Genomic DNA, 24,368 nt, shown 5'->3' on the forward strand with positions numbered 1-24,368 from the left:
GGTAATTTCTTACTACAATGTCACATGATTTTTTACATTCAGAGAGTTTTCTTTTGGTTTCTTTTATTTTTCCTTGTTTTTTAGCCTTATTTGATTCATAGACATCAATAAATCTTCTGCTTGATACCTAACTTTAATGTCTTTTCAATTGGAACTGTTCTTAACCCTATCATTTTTGCCTAGATTTACTAATTTTCTTTATACTCCTTGTTGGTATTTTTGGCAAGAAATCTTGAAGTTCAAATTAAGAGGTTGTTTAGTAGTTCACCATTTTAACAAGTCTTAGGTTTTTTTAAGCTTAAGGTTCAGAAGTTAGCTTTTAAGTTTGTGTAGTTTATATTTAAACATTAGAGAGACATGAATTGTTGAAACTTAGATATTTGTAACATGCATTTAATTTGTAAAATCAAATGTCTAGTGTGAGATGTGGGTTCTAAAATCTTAGCTTCACATCGTTTGAGAAAATTTTAAATTTGAAAAAAAAAAAATGTGAATAAAGACCACACGACCATAAAAAATTTCCAAACTCCACATATCATTTTAGCAGTTTTTTTTTTCGGGTAATGATTAAGTATAGCTTAGATTGCATGTTATGCATCTATTTGTTCATACATAGTAGAAAAAAATTATGACAAATTATTATTCGATGATATTTGAGTGCCACCTAAACTACATTTAAATATATATATATATATATTTAGGTTCACTATGCATGAAGTGATAATATTCCACATGCTTCTCCCCAAAACCTGTCTGATATGTCACTTTTTGGGTTCCAATCTGTCAAAGGTGATGATTTTTTTTCCCAAATATAAAAACTATATCTCTACAACTTAGTGGGATTTACCCTATTAAACATAAAAATGATTCATATGCTATTTTAACTTTCCCCTCTTATTGAGGAGATTTATTTAGTAGCTAATATGAATACATGTAGGCAATGGACAACAAGGGTTTGAAAGGATGGAAGAGAAAAGAGCACATTTGAACAAACTGCATTGGGTGAGTCAAATAATTGGTTGCTTTTTCCTATTGTCCATTGTTTTCCTCCTCCACTATTCATTTGAGGTGTAGTTGTGTGTTAAAAGTGGGAAAATTGGTAATGTTCATTCATCTATAAAATACTTAATTGTCAGATGCTTCATATAAAATCATTTTATTTTGAGTGATTTCAAAAATAAAAAAATAAGAGAAATTATTTATATAAAATAGTAAAATTTTAATCAGTAAGTCTATCCGTGTCTATCACTATTTTTTTGCTATTTCTGTAAATAGTTTGACATTTTTTCTATTTGTGAAAATTTTCCTTTTATTTTTTTATGTTGTTTTAACTATATTGAATTCTATATGGATCTTGAAATTTCATATTCTTATTATTTTAGTATCTAAATTTTCATACTATTCTAGTTTTTTATTATGGGATAAAAAAGTAATTTTAGTCTAAATTGATCATTGACCCAAGTTTTGTTTATGTACTTTATCATATATGTTTATATGAATAAATGTTGAAGCCACATGTATTGAGTTGGGTTATATGTTGATTGATAAATGAGTTAAGATTTTTGTTGAAAAAATTATCTAAACTATTTAAATAGCCAAAGATAGAGAGAATTTATTGTTAGAAATAGAGTTTTCTTTTTAATTAATTAATTTATTTATTTATTTTAAGGCTAAAACAAAATAAGTATGTAAGATTAAAACAAAATTTAAAATAACTGACCGTTGGAATAACTAAATAAAAATTCTTTTTTAACCATCTTTTAATAAATAAATAAAGAAGTTTGTTTAAAGAAAAAGAAAGTAAATAAAGACGATAATACTAAATGAGAATAATGCAGTCTTTTTTTTTTTTTTTTTTTGTTAAATTACAAATTTGATTTTTTGAATAAAGTTAGAATTTAGTTCGGATGACTTTAATAAAATCTTCATAAATATGACAAAATTTGTAATATATATTCCTTTGAGAAGCAATTATTAGTCCTAAATTCCCAATAATGGGAGATGTTAGATCAAATGAAAAGAATAGCAAGAGAAGGGTTTTGAAATTGATGGAATAGACTAATGAAAGACATGGGACACTAAATATTCACCCAAATAACCACTAAAGTAGTGGGGAAATTTGAGGCTTTGTTTTGTTTATTTGTTTGTGAAGATAAATCACAACACTTGGAGGCCAAGTGTGAATATTCTTCCCTATTCTTTTATTATCTATAATATACGATCAACAAAGTCGTATTTTACTATCTCCACAACGGTATGATATTGTTTACTTTGAACTAAAATTTTTAAGACTTTGTTTAACTTCCTCACTTATATATTCATGATCACTTCCTTAACTAATATGAGATTTTTTTGCACTCTTAACATTATGAATACCCTTGGAATGGAAAGATTCTAATCTCTTATCATCAAATCAAGTACATGTTTGAATTAGTCGAACTATATTCAAGTTAGCTATTAATGATTTATTGTTAAAAAATGTTTTCCTTATGAGTTGATGCGTGGACAAATTTTTTAGGTTAAAATACCATTTTGCTCTCCTATACTTTGGAGATTGTTCAATTTTAATTCTTGTACTTTTAAAACTCAAATTTTTAGTTGTTGTACTTTCAATAAATCTTAAATTTAATGACTCGGAACTAAATTTTATTGAAACTATTTCAATAGTGATGATAATAATTTTCATGTAAGAAAAAATATTTTGTGAAAATATTTTCAAAATTTATAGAAAAAATGTCAATGGATAATAAAAATGATTTTAAAATCAACGAAAAAATAGTGGAGACTAAATATAAGATTTATTGAAACTATAGGGACTAAAACCAAATATTTGAAAGGACATTAATAAAAATTGAACAAATTAAAAAGTGTAAGGACTATTTAAATTTAAATTTTTTAATTTAATTGTTTCGCAATTGTTTCTAATCTTTGGATACATGTCTTATAGAATTTGATTATTTTTCTTTAACCATGATTAACATCAAAAGTGACACTTTTTTTTTTCTGGTCTTAAAACTTACCCTTCAAAGTCCCTATACTTGGGTGGGTTTTGCAAATAGTGCTTGACTTGGACCCCAAAATACAATATAGAAAACTTCTTGGAAAATTTTACAAATTCCATTTCCAACTAATGAAAGGACAAGAACTTCCCTAGATCAAATCTGACTCAGTAGCACATATTATTATTATCATTATGGCATGCCAACCTAAAACAAAATAATAATAATAAAGTTGTTTTTTAAAATGCATAATACAATTTTCTTTTAAAAAAAATCAGAAAAATAGTATTAAATAGCCAGACAATATCAATTAGAATTTCCACATTCCCCAAATCATTCTAATAATTTATTTTGCATTTATTTCCATATGATTTTAGACCAAACAAAAAGCATCTCTTTTTGCTTCTGCCCAATATGAACAAGCTTTTTAGGGAATCTTATCCTGTGGTCAAATAAGATAATGTGGAAAAGATTATTCTTAATGAAATTTTCCTATATTAGTACCTAACCAACAATATTTTAACTATTAAGGATGAGATGAAATATTTTAATTTCTTTATTTTGATTTTTCAAATCGATTCATATATTAGATCCCAATGTATATAAATACAGATAATTATAAGATTTTTTACATATTTTGTATAACGTAAAACGTAGAAATATGATATTCTCCGTAAAGTGAATTGTTTATTTCAAACATTTAATTCGTAAAATATTTATGTTTTTAGTGAAATGAGAAATTTGATTCAACTATTAGAAAACTCAAATAATATAATTATGTGTAATTGATTATACATTTAAAGTGGAAATAGACTAATAATGGACGTAAATCAAGTATGAGCAGTAATTGTGCTAGAATGAGAATATCTAGTTTGAAATATAAACCTATAGATGTCATCAAAGGTTAAGATTTGAATGATAAAGACCTCACCTACCATATATATTTATAATCTACCTTTTCTCATTTAATTGCAATAATTTGATTTACATCTTTCTCCAACCATTTTTATTGTGCATTCATTTGATGACATTATTGTTCTTAATTTCTTGTTACTTATTTTTATTTTTCAAGAAACATAAATATTTGGTAATTGTTTCTATTCTCATCTCTCGTTTTTTTTTTTTTTATAAATAAAAATTTATATAATTGTATATATATTTTAGACTCAAAAGATTCAAGTTATTATTTTCATTTTTTTTCAAAATATAATTACAAAGATTATATATATATTTCCATTTTTAACTCCCAGAATGTATAGAATAATATATTCAATATTTAATTTAAAAAATAATTTTCAAGTAAAAATTTTACATTTTTGAATTAAAATTTCAAAGAATAATAAACAAAGATAGTTATAATAATATAGCAATAAATGATAAATAATTAACTAATGCAATTTTATCGACCATCATGAAGTGACCTTGGTCAAAAAGAGTCAGGAGACTAGTAAAAAACTTTGAGGGAATCTGTTCAATCTATGACAAATATCTATCTAAAATTTATTATCTTTAACAAGTTGTCTCTTGAAATTAATTAATCGAGGTGAAAAAAATTGGTCTGAACATCACGGGTATATAATTTATAAAAAAAGTAATATTATTTTTATTTTAATAAAAACAACGTCACCAAATGTGGTGGTAATTTGTAGTCATATTTTTATAAGGAAGTCTTGGGGCCATATTTTACCAACGCATCGTACTCACAACCCACCTCAACAAAACAACATGCTATGAAAGCGATTTTTCTTTAATAAATATATTTTTTTCTTTTTTTCTTTTTTTTTTTTTAAATATCTTTTTGGTCCTTAGGTTTTGTACTTGTTTCTACTTAGTCTCTAGATTTTAAAATATTACACATTTAGTAAAGTTTTGAATTTGGTTTTAATTCCGTCTATATGTTTCAAAATGCTACAATTTTACTATTAATATTTGAGTTTTGTTTCAATTTAGTCTCTATGTTTCAATATTTATGTTGTAACCTCGATTTTTCACTTAATATTCAACTTATATTAATAACTCAAAATTGTTAAAAGAATTATAATTAATTAAATTTCATTATTTTTTATCACTTTTAAAATTAAATTTAAAATTTCACTTCATAATTATTTTTAATTAATTAATGAAAATTGAATTCAATTATTGAAATCGAGTATTTAATAAAAAAATTGAGGTTAAAAATGCAAAATCTTGAAATTCAGAGACTAAATTGAAACGAAACTCAAATCTCAAATATAAAATTATAACATTTTGAAATTTAAAGACAAATTGAAACAAAACTTAAAACTTAAAGATTATATGTGTACATTTTAAAATTTAGAGATAAAATAAAAACTTAAACGAAAACCAGGGGATAATATATATATATATATATATATATATATATATATATAAAATATAATTCGTTGAGGTTGTGAATTTTATCATCAATATATTTTCCACTAAGACTCAAAAGTTTTTAACTTTTTGTCCAATGTTTTTTAGCCACCTCGAATCTTTTTTTTCTTTTCTTTTCTTTTCTTTTTTTTTTTTTAATTTTTCTCTCTCTATTATTTGTTTGAACTTGACAAGTAGTCATGTAGATAATAAATTAAGTAATATTATATTGGGATTAGATCCGATATCGGATAAATTTAGTAGAGAAAATTAATGTTATATCATTTTTTAAGAAAATTAAAATTTAGTTCTTATAGTGATAAAATCTTTCTAAATAGTCTTTTATGTTCCTATCATATCAACTATTAATGAATATTTTATTAAATTATATAAACTATTTATGAATTTTTATTAGATAATATAAACTAAATTCTAACTTTTGAAATTATATGGACTAAATTTTTAACTTTCTCCAAACTATAATGACTAAAATTATAATTTGTCTTTATATTAATTTTTGGAGTTGGATCAATAAAAATTCTGAACTATTAATTCTATTTATTTAAGTTTGTTTTATTATGTTTCGTTTGAATGAATGTTGTGTGAAACATATAATTTTATCAATTTAAACTCTAAATTTTCATAAGTGAACAAATTTAGATTTTCAGTTATATATTTTTTAAAAATTTATTTTGCATCAATTTTAATTGTACATTTATCATGGTATGACATGTGAAGACGTTAACATGTGTAAGAATTGATGTGTAGATAATTTAGATATAAATTAACATAAAATATATTCATAAATTAATTTATTATAGTTTATTGTCAACTAATATTTAATGGGCAAATATAATTAGTTTTATGATTTATAAATATAATATCAAATATATTTAAAATATCATTTAAATTAGAATTCAGTTTTTTAATCTCCTACCAAACATATATCTGAAAACATAAAATACAATTTTGTTTTCATTGAATCATATATTTTCAAATTCTTAGCAAACAAGCCCTTAGGTTATCTTTGATAATTATTAAAATTAAGCTTGTAAACACTATATCAATTTATAAGTTTATTTGTAAATATTTATTTTTCATTAATGTTTTAAAAAATCAAGCTAAATTTTGAAAACTAAAAAAAACTAGTTTTTATTTTTAGAATTGGACTAAAGTTCAATTTTTTTTTTTTTTTTTTTGTTTTAATGCCAGAACCATAGAAATAAATTTGAGAAAGAAAAAAAAAAAAACATAAACCTCATGCATAGAAAAATAAAAACTAAAAACTAAAATCAAAATCATTTCTGGCCTTAACTTTTTGTTTTTATTTTAAAAAATTAAAATACTACGAGTCTACGACTTTCACTCATTGGTTTATTTATTTCGTGGATGACTTCAAAACTCAAAAAGGTTTTAAAATCTAAAAATAGAAAATTAACCTTAGTTTGGTAAACATTTCATTTTTAGTTCGTAGTTTTCAAAAGCCTACAAATATCTCCTATATCTCTAAATTTGTTGTTTTATTATCTATTATTTGTCCATATTTTAAAGAAATCAAGCCAAATTTTAAAAATTGAAAAAAAAATTAATAACTTGTTTTTGTTTTTAAAATTTGGCTAAAAATTGATATAAATATTTATAAAAATGGAAGGAAATAGGTTTAATCTTTGAAAACCAAAAACCAAAACCAAAAACCAAAAACTAAAACCTTGTTTGGTAACCATTTTGTTTTTTAAATTTAAGCTTTCCACCTCTAAATTTCTTACTTTATTATCTATTTTTCACCAATAATTTAAAAAAACTAAGCCAAATTTTAAGAACTAAAAAAAAGTAATTTTTAAAAAGTTGTTTTTATTTTTGGAATTTAGCTAAGAGTTCAACAATTGTATTTAAGAAAAATGTAAATCATTGTAAGAAATGTTGATGAAATAGACTTAATTTTCAAAAACGAAAATAAAAACAAAAACCCAAATAGTTATCAAATGGGGCCTAAATGGTTCTCGAACGAGGCATACAATACTTGTTTTTAGAATTGAACTATGAATTCTAAAAATATTTTATTCAAAGAGATGAAAATTATTGTAAAAAAGTGTAAGATTACAAGTACAATTTTCAAAAACAAAAATCTTCCTAGATAACCATTCCACATCTAAATCTCTTGTTCGTTATCAACTTTTTAACAGAGTTTTAAAAACCAAGCAAAATTTAGAAAACTAAAAAGATATTTTTAAAAAAAACTTGATTTTATTTTTTTAAATTTGATTAAGAATTAAAATCTTTTACTTAAATAATACGTAAATCATGGTAAAAAATTGAAAAAAAATAGACTGAAATTTCCAAAATCTAAAATCTAAATAGTTACCAAACGAGATCCCATGGTAAATAATTATGAAACATGTTCAAAGTGTTTTTCATCATTTTATTATTTAAAGAAATTGAAAAAATTGAAAAAATAAAAAAGAGTTATAGAAATTTTGGACAATGGTTTTCCTTTCCCTTTCCATATATAATATACAATTAATAAATCAATTATAAGAAAAGAAAGAAAGAAAGAAAGAAAGAAAGAAAGACTTGTCATCTTCCTCAAATCCTTTTATATATAACACAACACCAATTTAAAAACTCAAATTGTTAAATTCTAAAGTTCTCTCTCTCTCTCTGATATGAGCAGCCATGGCTAGAAATTGGAAGCTTTTTAATTTGTTGCAGAACAAAAAGATGTTCAACATTAGCTTCCCTTCTTCACCATGAATATGAATCACCTTCAATTCTTCAACTCTTTTTCTCTTTCAAGTCAGTTCTCTCTCTCTCTATCTTCTACTTCAAACTTCAAATGCTTTATTTTTATTTTTATTTTTTTTTTGTCAATTTTCAAAAGAAAAAGAAAACTTTTTCTATATAAAATTTACTAAGGAAAATGGTACAAACATTTCATATCCCAATCTTGTATATTTTTTTAGGCACAACAAATAAAAATGAAAACATCTCATTCAAAAGAGTTTCATGTTATGGTAAATTCTTTTGCGTTAGTTGATATAATACTATCAGATAGGAGTGGTCATTCAAACCGCAAAAAATTGAACAAAAAATTTAGGGAAATCAAAAAATTCGATTCAGTTCGATTTCACTTTCGAAAACCGAATTTGAAATCATACCAAACCGTTTTTAACTAATATATATATATATATATATAAGAGCAAAACCGAATTTAAAACTGAACCACTTTTAATTTAAAAAACAAAACTGAATTTAAAACCAAACCAAACCGAACCGTTTTTAATTAAAAAAAGAATATAACATGAATTTTTTAAAAATGTCAAAACCGAATCGAACCGTATATATGCGGTTCGATTCCATTCCATTTGAACCAATAAATCAGTTCGGTTCAGTTTGACCACCAAATCGAACCAAACCGAACCGTTTCCATCCTTACTATCAAACGTATGTGAAGTTGAAGTTGTGAGAAGATTTATCGACTTCAAAATCGGAAGTTCGACATCTTAATGAGTATAATTTTAATCGACTGATATAAAATTAATTTTGACATTAGAAATTTGATTCTCGTACTCTATATAGTTAGGAAAACTAAAAATAAATAATGGAGTTTTAGATTATTTTTCTTTAAAGTGAAGTTTATATTCAAATTGGAATATTAACATATCAGTTTTAAGGTTTGATGTGGAAATATATTGGTAGGATATTGATATGTTAGAGATGATATCAATGTGTTTAGGGATAGGTGCAAGGTGGCCTATTCTAAGTTTGCATATGTCACAAATTGCCGATTGAGATTTTGTCTATTTCTCTCTCTCTCTAAATTAGGAAGAGTGAGAGTGAGAGATTTTATGACAAATGGAATTGTGGGGTCTTCTTTCATAATTTGCATTTTACTACTTTAGATGATTAGCTTTTATGACTATTAATTCTATAATCTTTTTTTTCTAATTACGTTAAACCTTGGAAATCCGAATCTTTCGTCAAAATGAGCTTAGTTCAATGATAGTTAATATGACATTTTTTTCTTATAATTTGTTTGATCTTCCATTCCTGCAGTTGTTATATTAAAAAAAATATTCGAATCTTCCTACTTTAGTTAAAATAATAACAACGCTAATAATAAAACTCTATCTTTATGTTTTTTTTCTTATGTTGTTGATTGGACTTTTGAACTTGAAATTCTAATATTAACATGTGAATTTGGAAAATGTTGTACATTTTAAAAACCCTATGACAATATTTTTTAATTAATTTATGTTTTTTTTTAAAATTTAAATATTACTTCTATTTTTTATTTTGATTCATTTTGATCTATATATTTGTTAGTTCTTATATATTCAACTTTCAAAATATTTTTTTTCTTATATATTTTTAAATAACGTTCATTTTATTTCCTTCATTTTCATATTTTTCAATCGAAATTCGAGCATTGTACTTCATTCATTATATTTCTTAAATTTAACTATAAATTTGTATTAAATAGTTTTCATTAATTATAACATTAAATAAATAGACTAAAATAAACCTTTTTTAAAGTATCCAAATCAAAATAAACAAAATGGAATAGAATCTTTTTGGTCTCTAGTCTTTTGTTCTAGTTTCTATTTGGTCCCTAGATTTTAAAATATTATAAATTTAATTTTTAAGTTTTGAGTTTTGTTTCAATTTAGTCCCTAAGTTTCAAAATATTATAACTTTACTCTTGAGATTTGAGTTTTATTTGAAATTTGGCCCATGGATTTCAAGATTTCACATTTTTAACTTCAATTTTTCATTTACTTACTCTTTATTAATTAATTAAAAATAATTAGAAGTGAAATTTTAAGTTTAATTTTGAAAGTGATAAAAAGGGTGAAATTTAATTAATTATAATTCTTTTAAATATTTTTAATTTATTAACATAAATTAACTTTAAAAAAAAAAAAGCGAGTATTTAATGAAAAATTGAGGTTAAAAGTGTAGACCTCGAAATATAGGAACCAAATTGAAGCAAAACTCAAATGTAACATTGTAGCATTTTGAAACCTAAAGACTAAAATGAAACCAAACTCAAAACTTAATGACTAACACTTTGAAATTTATTAACAAAATAAAAACTAGATCCAAAATTAAACAAAATGAATATCTAAAATTACAGAACTAAAGTCATACTACACGAATCAAAATAGTCTTAAAATTTTCATTTATTATTATATGTTCCATATAAGGATTCTCCTAAAGTCAAATTCCAATTCTCAATTTAAGAAAATTATTTTAAATGATAAATTCTTAAAAATATTTATAAATAATAGTAAAATATCACAATCTATTTATGATGGACTGCGATGGATAGTTATAGACTATTATCTATGTCAAATAGACATAATAGTAATCTATCACTCTCTATTGTAATTTATCATAGATAAATTATGATATTTTTCTATTATTTATAAATATTTGAATTAATTTTCCTATATTTTAAAATAACTCCTCAATTTATTGGTTATACAGAAAAAATTAATTTTATTATTATTATTATTATTATTATTTTGGTTTAATGCCTCGAGAAGAGGTTTCCTTAAAAGAACAATTTCATAAAAAAATAAAAATCTCTTTTTTATCCAAGTGGGCCATCCCGCTGTATAGTCACAAGTCCGAGAGATGACGAGGAATAACGGAGGCCGAGAATAATTCCTGGGGGCCCACATCTAATAATGCACAATTACCAAATCCGACGTCATCCCTTTTGTTTTAAAAAAACAGCACTTTTCCCTAAACCAAACCAAATCCCGTGGGCCGAACACATTTATCGGCCCATTTCAAATGCTTGGGCCTAGCCCTAAAAGGGAATTTCGGGGAGATAGTTATCTTTCACAACTACCCCCAATTCTTTTAGAGTATTTGTTAAAAATAATTTTTGAGAGAAAATTATATCAATTTAAATCCCAAACTAAAAATTGTATCAATTTAAATTGAAGATTATACCCATTTAAACAATAAACTTTAGGATTTGTATTGATTTAAATCTTAAATTAATAATTATATCACTCTAAATCTTGAACTTTTATAAGCGTATCAATTTAAATCTTAAATTTTCATAAATATATCAATTTAGATTCTCAATATTCACACATGTATCAAAATAAAATATAATTGAGGGTTTAAGTCGATACAATTATAAAAGTTCAAGACTTAAATTGATTCAACACCTAAAATTCAATGGTATAAATTGATATCTACCATAGTTTTTCTTAGTCAGTCGAGATTAACCCAAAATTCGAATAAAAACTTAACTTTTTTTTTCTCTTGTACTTCCAAACTATCATCTTTTAGCTTTCTTGATGAAATCTAAGTGAACAAAGGCCGAGATCGTATATATTTTTCAAATCAATCAGCAATCACATCAAAATCCATTTAGATAATTCAAATAATTATTAGACATAAGATTTGAGAATTTGGGGAAGATTTGAAAAAGATATAAGATTTGGTATAATATTTAAAAATACTACATAATATAGGAAAAAATCATGTAATATTTTGTTTATATTTAAAAAGTTAAATTTTTATTTGAATTTTAGTATCTCAACGGAAAAAAATCAATAAATTTAAAGGTGTTAGTTGTGAAAGATAAAAAAGTGGGTTATTTTTAACCAGTTTTTTTTTCTTCTGGTTCTTTTTAAAGGGAAGTAATATATGTTTTCTTTTTAATTTATCTTTTATTTCTTTTGTTTTTTTTTTTTTTTTTAATGGAAGCGATATATTTGACATTGGGATAATTTTTTTCATTGTTTGTAATATCTAATTATCTCTGGCATCTTTAAATAAATTTGATTTGTATCTCCTTATATTCTGTTTGGGTTTGAATTTAAAACTAAATATCCAATATCTCTTTCATTTTTAAAGTATTTTATTTGTTTTATCTCCTAATCTCGAGATTCTGTTTTTGTTTGAATTTTAAACCAAAATATACAAATTTTCTCTAAATCATGGTCGCTCATCGTTCTTATTTTTATCGTTCCCAATTTTAGTTTCACACAGTATATATTTTTTTTCCTTCCCTGCATCCCACATATTGAAGGTATTTTCTTTCTGGCTTTTCTGTGTATTATTTAATTCTTTGATCATCCTCACTGTTTGATGAACTGAGTTGATTATTATAATAATATATTTTAGAGGGCAAATTATTTTAGTCTGTATTATTTTGGGTGTAAATAAAAAACAAGGAACGTTTTCGAATAGTTTTTATGTGTATTATAGTAATTGTGAATTTCAACTATTATAGTGAATGTGGTAGTTACAATAGCTAGTACTTTTAGAATTATTAATTAACGGTATAGCAACATTTGTAAAGAATTGTATATATAGCAAAATTTATATCTATTATTAATAAACTCATATTTGTGATATGGTTTATCATTGATAGACTTCTCCTAGAGATGTGATTTAGCTCATCTAAATTTTGTTTTTTTTTAAAAACTTTATTATTATATTTGTTACTATTCTAGAGGTAAGTTAGAGGCCAAAATGCTCTAATTGTTTGTTTGTTTTTGTTTTTTTTACTATATTTATTACTATATTTGTTACTATTCTAGAGGTAAGTTAAATATGTTTTCAACCACACTTATGCAATTTTAATTTTAATAAGATTATGGGTAAATTGAACCAGTGGAAACGAACGTTTGGAACTTCTCACACTTAGCGCTTGAAATCTTGAAATACAGTGTATTTGAGTTTTTATTTTTTATTTTTATTTTTAAATTTTACTTTCTTATCATACCCCTTTTAATTTTAATTTTAATTTTTCACATAGGGTTGAGAAGAACGAGAGTGAGATTATTATAACTTTTTTTTAAAAAAATTATCACAAATAGAAAAAATATCAAATTATTTATAAAAATAATAAAAATGATATTGATAAATTTTTATCGACAAATGTTAAATCTCAAACCACGAGGTTGATAGTATGAACATTATGCCAATTGAGTTACATTTTTATCAATAATTTTTAAGAATTTGAGAATATAAAAACCCAGTATTACAAATAAAAGTTCAAAAATTAAATCATTAATTTTACGAAAGTAAAGGGACAGAAAGTGAATTTTAATTTAGTATTTGTTTATTTATTATTATTATTTTAAAATCTGATTTTTTTTTTTTTTTTTTGAAGCAATGTTCGGTAAATCTGTTGCAGTTTACAAGCTTTCTCAATTGGGAGCGAACTGGCAATGGCGGGAATTTGATTCGACATTGCCTTGTTTGTGGGAGTGTATTAGCATAGGGGTGCAATTAGGGTTCTTGGGAGTTTTGTTCATTCAAGTTCTTCAGAAATGTGTCTGTTGGATATGGAATTCTTTCAATGGAGAGGGAAAATCGACGGATCAAGCTGCGCAAAACTGTCCGATCAGTCGGAAATGGAGCGTTTCTTACAGAGCCAGTGTAGCTTGTTCATTCTTGCTGTTGGTGATTCATGTTCTTATGGTTTTCGTTTTGCAAAATGGAAGTGTTTCTCATTGCAATTCCAGAATCGAAGTTATTTCTTCAGAGATAATGAAAGTTATTGCTTGGGGAGGAGCGGTTTTTGCAGTTTTTAGGGTTTTGCGCGAAAAATCCGTCAAGTATCCTTGGATTCTACGAGGATGGTGGTTTTGCAGCTTTGTTTTGTTGATTGTTCATCTGGTTTTGGATGTGTATTTCGGAAATGTAAAGCGCTTAAGAATGCAAGATTATGCCGAGTTTTTCAGCTTTCTTCCATCGATTTTCCTGTTTGGGCTTTCAATATATGGACATACAAACATAGTTTTCAATGTTAGTAATGGCTTGGAAGACCCACTTCTTCCGGAAAAATGCTTAGATCAAGAGAAGGACGAGAAGGATTCTCCTTATGGAAGGGCAACGCTTCTTCAACTTGTTACCTTCTCGTGGCTTAATCCCCTGTTTGCTGTTGGATATACGAAGCCGCTGGAACAAGAGGACATACCAGATGTTTGTAAGATTGATTCTGCTAAATTTTTGTCCCATTCCTTTGATGAGACACTAAATTTTGTAAAGAAGAAGAACAATAGCACAAACCCATCAATATACGAAACAATATATTTGTTTGGTCGAAAGAAAGCAGCAATAAATGCATTTTTTGCTGTGATAAGTGCTGCGACATCATATGTAGGACCTTACCTTATTAATGACTTTGTGAATTTCCTTACTCGGAAGAAAATGCGAACCTTATCAAGTGGATATCTTCTTGCACTTGCCTTTGTTGGCGCAAAGACAATTGAGACAATAGCTCAGAGGCAGTGGATTTTCGGTGCACGCCAACTGGGTCTTCGTCTTCGAGCTGCTTTGATATCTCACATATACCAGAAGGGGTTGCGTCTGTCGAGTCGATCTCGCCAAAGCTGCAGCAGTGGGGAGATCTTGAACTACATGAGTGTTGATATCCAAAGAATCACAGACTTCAGTTGGTTCTTGAACACTGTATGGATGTTACCCGTACAAATTTCATTAGCTATGTACATTTTGCATACAAATCTGGGAGTGGGGTCACTGGGCGCATTAGCAGCTACTCTAGTAGTCATGTCCTGCAACATACCGATGACCAGAATTCAGAAAAGTTACCAGACAAAGATAATGGAAGCTAAAGATAATAGGATGAAAACCACTTCAGAAGTTCTCAGAAACATGAAAACACTCAAACTTCAAGCATGGGATACTCAATACCTCCAAAAACTAGAAAGCTTAAGGAAAGTGGAGCACCATTGGTTATGGAAGTCGTTGAGATTAATGGGAATTTCAGCTTTCGTTTTCTGGGGAGCGCCCACTTTTATCTCCGTTATAACATTCGGGGTGTGTGTCTTACTGGGAATTGAATTGACTGCTGGAAGAGTCTTATCTGCTTTGGCTACATTCCGTATGCTACAAGACCCCATATTCAATCTCCCTGACTTACTCTCTGCTCTTGCACAAGGCAAAGTCTCAGCGGATAGAGTTGGTTCATACCTACACGAGGATGAAATACAGCAGGATTCCATCACTTATGTTTCTAGAGACCAAACAGAATTTGATATAGAGATTGAAAATGGAAAATTCAGTTGGGACCTTGAAACAAGAAGAGCATCTCTTGATCAGATAAACTTAAAAGTGAAAAGGGGGATGAAGGTGGCAGTATGTGGGACTGTAGGCTCGGGAAAGTCCAGCCTGCTCTCATGCATACTGGGTGAAATAGAAAAGCTTTCTGGGACAGTAAAGATCAGTGGTACAAAGGCCTATGTTCCTCAGTCTCCTTGGATACTGTCAGGAAATATTAGAGAGAACATTCTTTTTGGAAATGAATATGAAAGTACTAAATATAACAGAACCATTAATGCGTGTGCTCTGGCAAAAGATTTTGAGTTGTTTTCATGTGGGGACTTGACTGAAATTGGAGAAAGAGGGATAAATATGAGTGGAGGACAGAAGCAGAGGATACAAATTGCTCGTGCAGTTTATCAGGATGCTGATATTTACCTCCTTGATGATCCTTTCAGTGCTGTTGATGCTCATACGGGAACTCAACTCTTTGAGGTTAGTCAGGATATTAAATAATGTAGAGGATGAGTAAGCAGTACTAATACAGAATTAGCTTGTTACTGAAAGGTTTTAACTTGAATCGACAGCCTAATGAAACGTTGTTATTGCTATCATACTCTGTAGGACTGTCTGATGGGTGCTCTCAATGAGAAGACGATAATTTATGTAACCCATCAAGTGGAATTTCTACCGGCAGCAGACCTCATCCTGGTTAGTGAAATGCCACGAAAGTTCTCTTTTATTCTTCTTAATTGTTTCAAAATACTTTATTATGCATGTTTTCTTAATTGTTTGAACAACTATCAACTGCATGCATGGTATTTAAGCCAACCCGTCATGTCCATAAAAGGGAATTCATCTCAGATTTATCTTTGAATGATAGAGAAATGTCTCCCAAAAACTACCTAGGAGATGGAGAAATATCAATCTTATTTATGATTTTGTGAAGTGTATATTACCAAAAATGTTTTGAAGTAATTGATGTTTGTGATTGATAGTTTCTGGTCTTCTCTAAGAATGGGCACGTTTTGTAATTAATATTTGACAGGTGATGCAAAATGGAAGAATTGCTCAAGCTGGAGGATTTGAAGAACTTTTAAAACAAAACATAGGGTTTGAACTTTTAGTTGGGGCTCATAGTCAAGCTTTAGAGTCCATCGTCACAGTTGAAAACTCAAGTAGAAAATCTCAACTAACAAATCCAGAAAAAGAGCTGCATGAAGATTCTACCATGAATGTGAAGCCCAAAAACTCACAGCACGATTTAGTGCAGGATAAAAATTCTGCAGAGATAACAGATAAGGCAGGAAAATTGGTTCAAGAGGAAGAAAGAGAGAGAGGAAGCATCGGTAAAGAAGTGTACCTGTCCTATTTAACCACTGTGAAAAGAGGAGCATTCGTTCCGATCATAATCTTGGCTCAATCATCATTCCAAGCTTTACAGGTAGCTAGTAACTACTGGATGGCATGGGCTTGTCCCACTACAAGTGATACAGAAGTAGTAACTGGGATGAATTTCATACTGTTAGTTTATTCACTACTTGCTATTGGAAGTGCACTATGCGTTCTTCTGAGAGCTATGCTAGTAGCCATAACAGGACTTCATACAGCACAAACGCTCTTCACAAATATGTTATGTAGTATACTCCGGGCACCAATGGCATTTTTTGACTCAACTCCAACTGGTAGAATTATAAATCGGGTAATTTTAACTTATGATTCAGCTTATGATACTAGCTATATGTATTCGTTTACCCATACTTTATTAAAAATTTTAGTGGCATATTACAAATAAATAGAAGGAAAAGATTTAATAGATTATTGCAAGTTATGTTCTCAACATGTGGATCTTAATGTTTTCATGAGGAAGACACTAGATGATTATGTTAAGCAAAATAATTCAAAGAATAATTTCCAGGACTTAAGACTTGTATTTTACTTTGCAGGCATCCACTGATCAAAGCGTTTTAGATTTGGAAATGGCTATGAGGTTAGGTTGGTGTGCATTCTCAATAATTCAGATTATAGGGACCATTGTAGTAATGTCTCAAGCAGCATGGGAAGTGTTTGCTATTTTTATTCCTATTACTGCGGCCTGCATCTGGTTCCAAGTGAGTTACAAAACCCCTATAGACTTTTATCTTTACATTTTCTTAATGTCTTTGAGTACTTATAAATTAAGAAAGTACTTATAAATTAAGCTCTGATTATGTCAGCGATATTACACACCTACGGCACGAGAACTTGCTCGGTTATCTGGGATACAGCGAACTCCAATCCTCCACCACTTTGCAGAATCCCTAGCAGGAGCAGCTACTATTCGTGCTTTCGATCAGGAAGATAGATTTTTCAAAACTAACCTTTGTCTCATCGATGACCATTCAAGGCCTTGGTTTCATAATGTTTCAGCGATGGAGTGGCTTTCTTTCAGATTGAACGTACTATCAAATTTTGTTTTCGGATTTTCATTGGTTTTGTTGGTAACTCTCCCCGAAGGAATTATTAATCCAAGTGAGTTTCTTGTGCACATGTTTTACCCTGAAAGAAATCATAAGCTAATTTTTTTTAGGGAAGGCTCTTAACATGTTCTTGTAGTTAGATATTTCACCGAGGGTAGATTTGCTGAAACTAACTTTAATATCTTATAGCCAAATTAAATAGGAGAATTACATATTTACAAAGAATTGGAACCTTTTCAGGTCTTGCAGGCTTGGCAGTAACGTACGGGATAAACTTAAATGTTTTGCAAGCTTCTGTTATTTGGAACATATGCAACGCAGAGAATAAAATCATTTCAGTTGAAAGAATTCTTCAGTATTCGAAAATAAAAAGTGAGGCTCCACTTGTTATTGAAAATTGCAGACCACCAAGCAATTGGCCTCAAGATGGGAGCATTTGCTTCAAAAATCTGCAGGTGAATCTCCATAGCAATGTGTGTAAAATTTAGCAAAAGAAAATTCTACAGTACTTGAGTCATATAATCAGTACCCAATATCTAAAGTTAACAAATTTGCGTGTTAAATAATCTGATTTAGGTTTATTGCCTTGTTATGAGCTTTGGTTAATAGACTCTTTTTTAATTATGATCTTGGTTTGATTTTGTTGGATTGGAGCCCCTTATTATAATTGTTCTTGAACTCTCTCTTGCCCTTTGTTTTTGTTGGGCTCCTTTGATTCCCCTTGTATTCCTTTCATTTTTTCTCTATGAAAGTTTAAGATATATATATAATATGATTTGATTAGAAATACAAGTTGTATGTGCATACAGTTTTCTTTCTAATGAGCTTCGACCTTCTATAGATCCGTTACGCGGACCATCTCCCGGATGTCCTGAAAAACATCAGTTGCACCTTTCCAGGAAGGAAGAAAGTGGGTGTTGTAGGAAGGACAGGCAGTGGGAAATCAACTCTTATACAAGCAATTTTTAGAATTGTTGAACCTAGAGAGGGAAGCATTATAATAGATGAGGTTGACATTTGCAAGATAGGCCTCCATGACCTGAGATCAAGGTTAAGTATCATCCCGCAAGACCCTTCCATGTTTGAAGGAACAGTTAGAGGAAACCTCGACCCACTTGAACAATATACTGACCAGGAAATTTGGGAGGTAACCTTTCTTCTCTGTTGAGCTGTATTGCTTGTAATGAAAAATAAAGACTAAAAGAATAAGGAATAATATTCTGAGAGGGTTTCTCTAATTGAAGCTACTAATAATAGCTGTCATGAATATATACCATACAGCGATGAATGAATCTAAAAAATAACAATAATAATAATATTGAACAGCTAGCTTACTGTGCTTTTAATTTCTCAGGCGTTAGACAAATGCCAACTTGGTGATTTGGTGCGTGCAAAGGACGAGAAATTGAATTCTTCAGGTTGGGCTTGCCAAAATGAATTTGATTTTGTTAAATGGAAAATGAGGTATACATTGCTTTTCTAATACATGATAGTTTAATATTCTGACAGTTGTTGAAAATGGAGAAAATTGGAGTGTTGGTCAACGACAACTATTTTGTCTTGGGAGGGCATTGCTCAAGAAAAGCAGCATTCTGGTGCTTGATGAAGCAACGGCCTCCGTTGATTCTGCAACTGATGGCATCATACAAAACATCATTAGCCAAGAGTTTAAAGATCGAACCGTAGTTACCATAGCTCATAGAATCCACACAGTTATAGCTAGTGATCTTGTCTTGGTCCTTAGTGATGGTGGGTTTGAAGTTCTTTTCCATTCATATATTATCCTGCTACTTATTCTTTTGTATTGGTTACTTCACTGAAAAGATTTTTTGATATAGAGTATCGTTAGAGACTAAACAACTATTGTTTTCATTGAGCAGGAAGAATTGCAGAGTTTGACTCACCGAAAATGCTTCTCAAACGAGACGATTCATTTTTCTCTAAACTAATAAAGGAGTACTCCACAAGATCTCAAAACTTCAATAGTCTAGCAAATCAAAGGTACGAATAAAGCTTTTGAGCAGCTCTCAGAACTAGATTGATATTGGAGTCATCAAAGAAACGAAGAACTGCAGTCTACAATAGCGACCAAGGTATGCATATTCAAAAGTAAAATCATTAATGTCGAGTTGTAACCCCGATCGAGTTGATTCTAGGATAAGGTAGGTGCACGAAATAGGAATCGAAACATTGAGATAACATTAGTGGAAAATAATCCATTGTAATCTTTTTTAAGATGACAAGAAAATAGCAGAAGTCACCTAACTACATTCTCAACATTTCATCTGAACTGCTGATTACAAGCTTATAGTCTTTTATACTTTTGAAAAGTAAGGTTGCCATATAATAATATCTATTCAATTTTTTTTAAGCTTTCTAATTGTTGTCATTAGCCAACCTAAATATAGCTCGAATTGTTAAAGAATAATATCTTTAACCAAGAAGTTAGATGTTATAATCTTCACTAACATATGTAAAAAAAAAAAAAAACACTGGATTATCGCAAACAACTATTTTAAACATCTCTGGATTTTTTTTTTTTTTTTTGGTTTATTCTTGTATTTTTTTTCCTGCTGAAAGAAAGTACTAGGAAGTATCCTACCACTTGTCCTTTAACAAAAAAATATTAAAGGGATGATTTGTAACTTATGAAAAGGATCTTGCAGGTTTCTGTGGATTTAAACTATTTTTCAAAAAAAAAAAAAAAAAAAAAACTACTCAGTTAAATAAATGAAAGTCATGGTTTTGGTTTGTATATCAAGTTGATACATCCTTCAGAAAAGTGACTTTATAATTATAGAGACTTGATATTCTACATTTAAGTTCAAATCATTATAACAATATGGACAAATATAAAGTAGGTGCATCAATTAAATCATGATTAGTGGCTGTCCTTTTGCAATATATGACCTATTGGAGATTTGGTAACAATGACACAGAAAGGTACCCAAAAAAAAAAAAAGAGTTTTCAAAATAGACCACAAAAGTGGGGCTAAAGCTGGGTCTTCTGGTCTTTCTTTAATAGAAAATTAAAAAAACAATGAAAACTTGGACTCCAAGGGCCTACTGTTTCATGTATAAAATAAACCATAGCCATCACTCTTTTGCATTTAGTTTTATGAATTCCAAGTTTTGTTTTGCTTTATTCTATGATTATAATATGTTAACCTTTTCTCTCTCTCGTGGAAAATTCGAATATTTAACTTTATCCTGTAAATTATATCTTTTACTAATATGGTGGTAAAATTCTTTGAGCTCATAAGTATAACATAATACAATATATATATATATATTCTTTCATACCATTGACATGTTACATGGAAAGGAAAAAAAAAAAAAAGCATAGAAGTGCGGATATAATTTTTTTTTGGCTAAATTATAAAAAAAATCCTTAAATTTTGTATTTTACATCATAAATACCTCTAAACTTTTAAAAAAATATCCTTTAACCTTAAAAAAGAGAGTAAAAAATACATTTGCCGTGAGTTTTGGAGAGAAACCATTTTATTTAAAAAATACCCTCCTTCACTTTTAGTATATGAATAGAAAGTTTTGTTGCAAAAATAATTTTAGAATTCCAAAAAAGTTTAAAAATGCTCCTATTGTTAATAGATTGGTCGATTTTTTTGTAGTTTTCTTAAGTTAAACAAATTGTATAGATATCCTCGTTTTTTTTCTCATATAAATATTTTCATTTTTCTCTTAATTTTCCAATTCTTAACTTACACCAATTTTCTTAGCAAAAAATAAAAAAAATCAAAATCAATTAGAATATAAAATCTCACAAAATTTCAAAATTAAAATCTCCGTTTATAACATAACAAAACAATAAATAGTCAAAGAAAACAAAATGTATTTGGCTATTAACTCACATTCAACTATTAACATACAATTTTGTTAAAACATTTAATTCATGAAATCATTTAGTGGTTCATTTATTCTCTTTGTTTTTATTATAGTTCATATACTTTAACCGAAGTGTGCAGTTGTACTTATTTATTAAGGGGTAGTAAGAGGGTATTCAAGAATGGAGGGGAGAAAAAAAAAGATGGAAAATAGAAAAAAAAAGATAATATTAACAATTTTTGTTCATATGACAATAAAAATATTTTTAAATGTTTTTTTAATTTAAGGGTATTTTTGAAACTTTTAAAAATTAAGGGATAATTTTGGCACAAAATATTAATACCATCCAAAACTAACGATAAGAGTATTTTTGTATTTTTTCAAAAAGTATAAGAGTAATTTTTTGAACTTCTAAAAGTTCAAGAATATTTTAGTATTTTATATAATTTAGCTTAATTTTTTTTAAAAGATATTTTAAAGTTTCTATAAGCTGGATCGGTATACCATTTTTTTCTCCCTTGTTTTTAATGGAATACCCTTTTAGAATGAGAATAGAAACAAAAGTAACGTTGGTGTATTTATTATTAAACACAATAGAATACAATAAAGTAGTGTTGTAACTTGTATGTGCCTTGCAATGGACATTCTCGATAATAGAGGCAATTCACTTTTTTTTTTTAATACAATAATTATTGGAGTAGGAGATAGAACTTCCGTTCTCTAGGGACGGACTACATGTCAATACCATTAAGCCAACCTCACTTTGACGTCAATTCACAATTTAAAATGGAAAAGAAATATAACCAAAAAAATGATTTGATATCTTAAAATAGTAACTGATATTTTATCAAATAAGCTATGCTCATATTGAATACAATATTTAAGTTGAGGTATGAAATTTTTACATTTATTATTGTATTTAACTTTTATTGAAGGTGTTTAACTTTATTATCCCATAGAAAAAAAAATGTTTCAAGGTAGACCGAGTTATAATTATACTAAGTTAAAAGAAGCCAAACAACATATTTTATTACATAAAACTTGATAGTTTTTTTTCCCTCCAAATTTTCTTAGTGAGGGGAAAGAAAAAAATAACAATTTACATGAAAATAAACAAAATGAAACCAACGTTTGTAGCCACAATAATTTTGAACATAAAATAAGGTTCATTATGGTTTTTCATGTATGTGTTTTGTCTTTTATTAATCGGTGTTAATCTTTAAATTAGTAGTGATAAAAGATAAATTATTGATATTTCAATAATTTTTTGGGAAAAAAAATGTATATATTAGTTTTTACTATAAACTTTCAATTTTATTAAAATTAGGTTATAAACTTTTAAATGTTGCAATTTTTACTCTTCAACCAATAATCAATTTAGTATTTTAATCTAAAAATAAACATTAAAAAATAGTCATGAGCTTGATTTAATGATATTAGTATGTGCTCTCTCTATGGTAGGGGTGTTCAAAAAATCCAATAATCCGAAAAAAATCGATCAACTTAACCCATAAAATTTTATTTATTTGAACCCAATCCAACCCAACCAAAATGAGTTAATGACTTGAACCAACTCAAACTAACTTGAATTTATTATTAATTTATCTTTACTTCCATTACTAATATATATACATATATTTATTTTAATTTTACTTGATTTTATGGCATTTTTAGATTATTTATTATCCAACAATTTTTGAAAATAATATTCAACACTAACCTAATCTTAATTCAATATATGAAAATAATTAAACAAATTCTTTTACATATTAACATGTTACTTCTTCTTAAAATAAAAATCTAAATGAGGACCAAGACAACCCGAATCAACCCATCCAACCAAAATATTTTATGATTGAGTTAGATTGGATTCATTATTCAATAAAGATTATTTGGGTTGACGAAGTTTAGGATTTGTAAGATTGGATTGAGTCTATATAGTGCTTTTAACTCTCGACCCAATTTAAGTGATGAACACCCCTATTCCCTAGAGATGAAACAACCTCCCTTTACCATTGTTATACTAACAAAAATAACAAATATTAATGATGTCATAAATATAAATTTTATCCGTACTTCAGTTTCCCTCCAAATTTGAACTTCCTGATGAGATTTCGTCCAATTTTCTTCTTTGTCCTCTAACCATTGGACCTTCTTTGATTCGGATTCGAAGGTCATTGGCTATGGCAGCTGCTTGAATCTCCATGTCTTGGTGAACATTTGACCGTTGAAGTGAAATTAGGGTTCGTAGGAATCTTGTTCCTTCATTTTGTTCAAAAATGTATCGTTCACGTATCAGATTATCAGCGAGGAGGAAGAATAACGATGGATCAAGCACCAAAAAGCCTCCCGGTTGGCCAGAGTTTAAGCATTTCTTACAAAGCCACTGTAGCTTTCACCATTTTCTTATGGGCGATCCATCTTTTGATGTTTTGCGCTCTTCTAAACGGGATTGGATCTTGTCACTATTTGAAAATCTCAGCATTTTCCTCGGAGATTATGCAAGTGATCGCGTGGGGAGTTGCGATGGTTGTAGTTTGTGGAATCGTTTGTAATAGGTCAGTCAAGTACCCTTGCCTTCTGCGAGGATGGTGGATTTGCAACTTCTTTTTATCGATCATTCGTATGGCTCTTGGTGTAAACTTTAGAGATG

The 24,368-nt window shown here is 28.0% G+C and overlaps 1 protein-coding gene across 1 annotated transcript; it reads left to right on the top strand.

Annotated features, from left to right (window-relative positions):
- Positions 1-7,905: 7,905 nt before the first annotated feature.
- Positions 7,906-20,148, top strand: LOC120092650 (putative ABC transporter C family member 15). The gene is made up of 11 exons (XM_039050801.2): positions 7,906-8,165; positions 13,516-15,905; positions 16,035-16,121; positions 16,459-17,112; positions 17,357-17,521; positions 17,627-17,921; positions 18,110-18,324; positions 18,711-19,016; positions 19,224-19,287; positions 19,379-19,618; positions 19,750-20,148. Exons 1-11 carry the CDS (start codon positions 8,120-8,122, stop codon positions 19,878-19,880), a joined length of 4,593 nt encoding a protein of 1,530 aa, XP_038906729.1. The 5' UTR covers positions 7,906-8,119; the 3' UTR covers positions 19,881-20,148.
- The last annotated feature ends 4,220 nt before the right edge of the window (positions 20,149-24,368 follow it).

The sequence above is a fragment of the Benincasa hispida genome, chromosome 1, assembly GCF_027475165.1.
Source record: "Benincasa hispida cultivar pf3 chromosome 1, pf3_genome.v1.1, whole genome shotgun sequence".
In the NCBI taxonomy this organism is placed as follows: domain Eukaryota; kingdom Viridiplantae; phylum Streptophyta; class Magnoliopsida; order Cucurbitales; family Cucurbitaceae; genus Benincasa; species Benincasa hispida.